General features: G+C 43.6%; 1 protein-coding gene across 15 annotated transcripts in view; it reads left to right on the top strand.

Annotated features, from left to right (window-relative positions):
* The window catches only part of dlg2 (discs, large homolog 2 (Drosophila)), a 316,297-nt gene that overhangs the window by 204,628 nt on the left and 104,856 nt on the right, over nucleotides 1-6,813 (top strand). For all 15 annotated transcript variants that reach the window (XM_020621763.1, XM_020621766.1, XM_020621770.1 and 12 more), the window contains one exon: nucleotides 1,354-1,478. In XM_020621763.1, the coding sequence (XP_020477419.1) occupies nucleotides 1,354-1,478 (125 nt within the window). The remainder of the gene's footprint in view (nucleotides 1-1,353; nucleotides 1,479-6,813) is intronic.

Here is a 6,813-nt window from a genome sequence, read left to right as displayed (position 1 = left end):
AAAGGGGCAATGCATTCCACAACTTAGGAGCCCCCACAGAGAATGCTCTGTCCCCCCTAAGTCTCCTCCTAGCCCTCGGTGTCTCCAGGAGCAGCTGATCAGCTGATCTGAGGCACCGAGAGGGGCTATAGGGATGCAGCAATTCTGTAAGATAAAGGGGGGCCAGACCATTTAAAGACTTAAAAACAAATTAAAAAATCTTAAAATGAATTCTAAAACACACCGGCAGCCAACCTAGAGAAGCCAAAATGGGTGTGATATGGTCCCTTTTGCGCCCTCTAACCAGTAGACGAGCAGCAGCATTTTGGACTTTCTGAAGGCTGGCAAGGGACGTCTGACTGAGCCCAAAATATAGGGCATTACAGTAAACAATAATCCAGACGAGATGTAATCAATGCATATATTACTGACTCAAAATGCTGCCGCAAAAGAAAAGGCTTTACTTTTGCCAGCTGCCGGAGATGATAAAAACTGGCCCGTACAACCGCATTCACCTGATGTTCCATTCTAAAATCAGAGTCTATTTTAACACCCAGGTTTGTAATGGTCGACTGCACGTACTGTTCTAAGCAACCCAAATCAACTGGGGGAAAATCACCAGAGTTAATTTTAAATGCAGTGCTTCATAGTGGACACATGATAAGAGGGAGCCAGGATAACTCAAAGGAAAGAGAATATGATGGGGACTTGTGTAGGATGCCAGGGCCATTTTGTGGTGACAAGCTGATGAATTAACAGCCCTGACTACTTTATAATCATAATAAGAGCAGTGACACTGTCAAGCCATACCACCATGTCAATCAACTCATGTTTCAATATTTGGTTAACTTTAAAAATTTTTTTATTTAATTACCTATTTGTCAACAGAATCAAAGGTCAACATTTAGAAAAGAATATTTGAAAAATGAATAAGACTGCATGCCAGGACATATTGTATCTGTTTTCACAGTGCTGCCAAATAGTAGGCAAGATTTATTTTGACCTGTGTATCAATGATCCCTATCCAGTAGTATGGGAATATGTGGGAGGAGTGTGGAATACTTAAGATGACTCGAAATATTAGAAATTAATTAAATACAATTTTAAAAATGTATTGTAGTGTATTGTTTACTGCTAGATACTTGCATCATTAATATTAGCTGCAGTGTAACAGTACCAAGAAATGGACTGTTTGCTCTCCATTGAAATTACAGCAGTAGGAATCATGTTCTCTCTGTTGCATTTGCAGTTGGACTGTTTCCATGATATTCAACAACATCAAACTGTTAAAATATTCTGTTGTTGTGTTGTCATGTTAACATGTTATCTGTCTGCATGGCTCATTTTGTCACTGACTGCTTTCCATGGCCACAGGGTAACTCAGGGTTGGGCTTTAGTATCGCCGGAGGGGCCGATAATCCACACATTGGTGATGACCCTGGCATCTTCATTACCAAGATAATCCCTGGAGGTGCTGCGGCAGAGGATGGACGTCTGAGGTAAGTCACTTACGTTAGTAATGGTCAGTATGTCAGGTCTCTTCCTGAACCAAAGTAGATTAATAATACATTTGGTTACCAAAAGCAAGATGGCGCCACTGTGTTTGGCCGGCCGTCTGCTCCTCCTGACTGTTTGTTATTTTGGTATTTCTAAGATTCCTTCTGTTTCCCCTGTTTTGGTATATGATCGCCTGTCCCTCCTAGAAATAGGTAGGTCAACACTGAGTCGCCACAATATCTTTGAGAGTTATCAATCTGAGCGACTCCCACCCCCTTTGGCGTCCATACCTTTTTTCCTCCGACGTTCTGAGGGACCATGCCTGGGCAGGCCTTGTCGAAGGCGACGTGGCAAAAGAGCTGGTCTTCACGTCAGGCTGAAATCCATCCTAAAGGCACCGATGCTCATGGATCACCTCTGGGAGCACGGCCTCTGCGGTCCAGGCTGCACTGTGGCCCAGAGCTATTTCTTTCTTTGACCAGTTGGCCCAGATCCTGAGTCCCCTCGCCCCCACTGCCGACTGGTGAGGCAATGGGATCGACGGTGTTTCCAGGCCTACCTGCGCTCAGTAACTCGGGCCGACCCTTTTATTACTGAGACCTGACTGAAACAAGAGGAAAATGGCCTCTTTTCTGAACTTTTGCCGGCTGAGTATTTATTTTTTAGTAACCCACGTCTCACGAGGAGAGGAAGTGGCCTGGCGTCGATTTTCAAGCCGGCGTTAAAATGTCACCTTCTCCCCACTATAACATATGCCAGTTTTGAATTGCAGCTCTTTGTTTTAACTCGGCATTGTCTGATTTTATGTGTGGTTATTTACCACCTGCCTAAATTGAAGGATTTTATTAATGAGTTTGGGGAATTTTTGGCAACTTTCTTCCTCAGTTTGACTGTTTCCTGATCTGTGGAGATTTTAATATTCATGTGAATTGCCCGTCTGACCATCTTACGTGTGAATTTGATGCACTGCTGGAATCTTTTGATTTAATTCAGTCAGTGCACTGCCCCACTTATCAACATGGCGCTACCCTAGACCTCGTTATTTCCCAAGGTTTGACTTTGTCCATCACAAATGTGTCAGACTTGGCCATCTCTGACCGCTATTATTTGTTATTTTTATTAATAATTATTATTTGTTTTGAAATGTAAGCACCGGCTAGTGTAACCAGATCGTCGGCCACTTGTCAACGCTATCTATAGGATTATTCCCCCCTCAACGGCGGCGGACTTTACAGAGGCTTTTGTAGCCTCCGATGCTTTATCGGTCCAGAGCCCAAGACTTCTCTTTATCCTCTGAAGCTCTCCTCTCTTCCCTGGATGCTACCTGTGTTCGGATTATGGAGGCTGTTGCTCCCATTAGAAGGAAGAGAGTAAGATACATCTCAGTTCCTTGGCCGAACGAAACCGTGTGTGCCCTGCGGAGACAATGCATGCGGGCGGAGTGGAAATAGAAAAAGGATGGCCTACACATCTCATTGGGCATTTTGAGAGACAGCCTATGGTTATACCAGGGGGCTGTAAGAGACGCGAAATTTCAATATTTATCCAACATTATTTTGAAAAGCGGCCAGCATCCAAGAATTCTCTTCAAAACCATTGACTCAGTTATCACTTCTGTTGGCGCCCCTCCCATTGAGGGATTGGTGTCTTTATGCAATGATTTTCAGAGACACTCCATTGATAAAGTCAGGACCATTAGACAAAATAGTCTTATAAATTGCTGCCTGTGGAGGGGTGAGATCCCCGCTGCTCTTAAGCATGCGGCAGTAAGACCACTCCTCAAAAAATCGAATCTCGACCCCTTCCTGGTTTCTAATTTTCGTCCCATTTCTCGGTTGCCTTTTGCATCTAAGGTAATGAAAAAAGTTGTCCTTACTCAGTTGCAGTCTCACATAGCTTGCCTTGGTGTGGCCGACAAATTTCAATCAGGCTTTAAAGCCCGCCACAGCACGGAGTCCGCTCTGGTGAGGGTCCACAACGATATCACCATGGCCCTGGATGCAAAACGGTCTGTTATGTTAGTCCTCCTAGACTTATCTGCAGCTTTTGACACCGTCGACCACGCGATTCTACTGTCTAAACTTGAACTTCTTATTGGCCTGAGAGGGTCAGTCCTAAATTGGTTTATTTCTTTTTGGATGAATACAACGTTTTCTGTTGTCATTGATGGTTTTGCTTCTGACACAGCTTCTCTTACTTCAGGTGTCCCACAAGGCTCGACCCTGGCGCCGCTACTATTCTCCTTATATATGTTGCCATTGGCATCTATTATAGCAAATCACAATGTCTATTTTCATTTCTATGCTGATGACATTCAGATCTATATACCGTTAATACAATCTAATCAAAATCCACTTGCCCCTCTAGAAGACTGCATTCGAGACATTAAGAAATGGCTAGCTCAGAATTTCTTACATTTGAACGATAGTCAAACTGAATGACAGCGGCTTCAACTTTGACAAACAGGTCAGAGCCGTTGTCAAAACCAGCTTTTTTCATTTAAGGCTGCTAGCTAAGGTCAAGCCATTTTTATCGCGTTTGAATCTAGAAAATGCTATTCATGCTATTATTATGTCACGCCTGGACTATTGTAATGCTTTGTATGCTGGTTTGTTGCAATTCCTGCTCCAAAAGCTGCAACTAGTCCAAAGTGCTGCAGCCCGGCTGCTGTCCAACACCCCCAAATATGCCCACATTACCCCGGTCCTTCGCTCGTTACACTGGGTCCCAGTGCAGTGGAGAGTGCAGTTTAAAATTTTGTTGTTTGTCTTTAAGGCAATTCACAGACTTGCTCTGCAGTATCTCTCAGATTTGCTGACTGTTTATACCCTGCATAGAGCACTGCGATCCTCAGGGCACTTGGCCCTGGTGGTCCCACAGTCTCGTTATAAGAAGTGGGGTGACCAATCTTTCGCTGTCCAAGGTGCCAGACTGTGGAATTCTTTGCCGCAGGAGCTCTGGAATAAAACCGAATTATTGATTTTTAAGTCAGTTTTAAAAACTCACCTTTTTACCTGATGCACCTGATGTTTAAATGCTTTTTATTTCCTCATAGAGACAATGTTGTGTGATTTTATTTTATTTTGTATAGTTTGTTTTAGATGTTCTTATGTTAGTAATTTTTACTGTACAGCACTTTGTGCTCAGACGAGTTGTAAAGTGCTTTATAAATAAAGGTTATTATTATTACTTACTTACATTTCCTCATACAGGTTTTAATAAAAGATAACTAGGAAAGATTTCAGACCTGACAGGAAAAAACATGTTTGAGAAACTTGCATGTCTCAGAGACATCTTAAAGAGCAGTGCCTGGAATTCAAAATTATTTCATCAATTTCTGTATATGTTTAGAGTGTTTCCTTGCTTTTGTGCTGCCCACTGGATGAATCCCATTTGTCAGACCTTCTACATGGTGGTCCTTTGTTTGAATGGGTCCCTGGGGAGTTGGTAATTATAGTCATATAGTAGGTACTTGTATAAAATGTGCTGTATGACTTAACAAAAAATGGATTATAGTAAAATTGTTTCAAATACTGTCATTTTCATATATTCATTGTCCTATAGCACCATCTTCTGTCTGCTTTTTAAAGCTACAGTGAGGGTTAACGCTTCTCCCAAAAACCTGTTGCATTCACAAATTCTTTGGTATTCTCATGTCTATCTTTTATTTGCATTGGAGCAACACAAAAAACCTAAATCTGATCCATTACATGCAGTACTCCAGAAATGGCCTGGACACAATTACTGACACCCTCAACTTAATGTTTGGTAGCACACCTTTTGGACAAAATTGAAATCAGTCCCTTCCTGTAACCATCAGTGAGTTTCTTCCTTCTCTCTACTGGAATTTTGGACCACTCTTCTTTTGCCATCTGCTCCAGGTCTTTCAGATTTGAAGGCTTCCTTCTCCCAGCTACTGTTCTGAGATCTCTCCACAGGTGATCTATGGGATTTAGACCTGGACTCGTTGCTGGCCACTTCAGAACTCTCCAGCACATTGTCTGAAACCATTTCTGGTGCTTTGTGAAGTCTGCTTTGGGTCATTGTCCTGCTGTAAGACCCATGACCTCTGACAGAGACCCAACTTTCTGACACTGGGCCCCAGAGTTTGTCTTCAGATACCATAATGCCACACACACAGTCAGGACATCCAGGGCCTGAAGCAGCAGAGCATGTTATGGTTAGCCCCCCTCGCCAGGAGGGTGAGGGAGAACTAGGGGTAGGACTCAAGATAGCCGACCCAGGTGCTAGTACGAAAAAAGGTTTAATAGGGAAAAATAAGACAACGACAACGTAACAACATAACAATGTCCATAATACATACAAGCGAAGGGGGAGTGATGACAACGGAAACCAGGACGAACAGGTACACTTACAAACTAACGGCAGGAATCAGGAGAGCAGGAGGATGAGGGCAGACAAGTGAAGGACAGAAAAGGTAGCAAAAAGAAACCCGAAAAATCAACAGCACGGGGACCATCAGCGTTGAGATCTCGGTACCTCCTGCGAAAAGCACAAACGGGAATAGTTCAAGCCAGAACGCACAGTGACTGTCAGCGTAGCCTTCTAGTCCACGTTTCAAGTGCAGTTTAGACATAAACCTACTTGGTGTGAGTGAGTCCGTTAGTCATGATAACGATAGCAGCAACAACCGGTTAACAATAACATTACCATTAACAATGACAATGATCCAGCGACGGCGGAATGTCCGCCAGAGGTTTAAATAAGGAGAACTTAATCATCGGGATGCACCCCAGCTGTGTGCGTTGACAAACCAGTTACTAATTACTGGAATGCAACACAGCTGAGGTGCAGAGCCCACAAAACGGAGGAGAGGCAGCGGCCGCCGAGCGGCCCTGACAGAGCAACCCCAAAACCTCAGTGAACCTCCACTGTGCTTGACTGTAGGGACCGTGTTCTTTTCTTTGAAGGCCTCATTTCATTTTCTGAAAACAGTAGAATGATGTGCTCAACGCTTAGTCTCAGCTGTCCACAGGACATTCTCCCAGAAGGATTATGGCTTCCTCAGGTAAGTTTTGGCTTTATGTGTCTGTGTCAGCAGTGGGATCCCCTGGGTCTCCTACTATAGTGTCCCTTGTCATTCAGATGGTGATTGGTAGTGTGAGCTGACATTCAGTAGTACAGCTTGAATTTTTTCAAACAACAAAAAGCTCTACTTTAGTCTCATCTGTCGACAGGACATTCTCCCAGAAGGATTATGGCTTCCTCAGGTAAGTTTTGGCTTTATGTGTCTGTGTCAGCAGTGGGATCCCCTGGGTCTCCTACTATAGTGTCCCTTGTCATTCAGATGGTGATTGGTAGTGTGAGCTGACATTA

Source organism: Monopterus albus, unplaced genomic scaffold, assembly GCF_001952655.1.
Source record: "Monopterus albus unplaced genomic scaffold, M_albus_1.0 scaffold267.1, whole genome shotgun sequence".
In the NCBI taxonomy this organism is placed as follows: Eukaryota; Metazoa; Chordata; class Actinopteri; order Synbranchiformes; family Synbranchidae; genus Monopterus; species Monopterus albus.
Note: the sequence above shows the minus strand (reverse complement) of the source record. Positions and strands in the feature narration are given on the sequence as shown.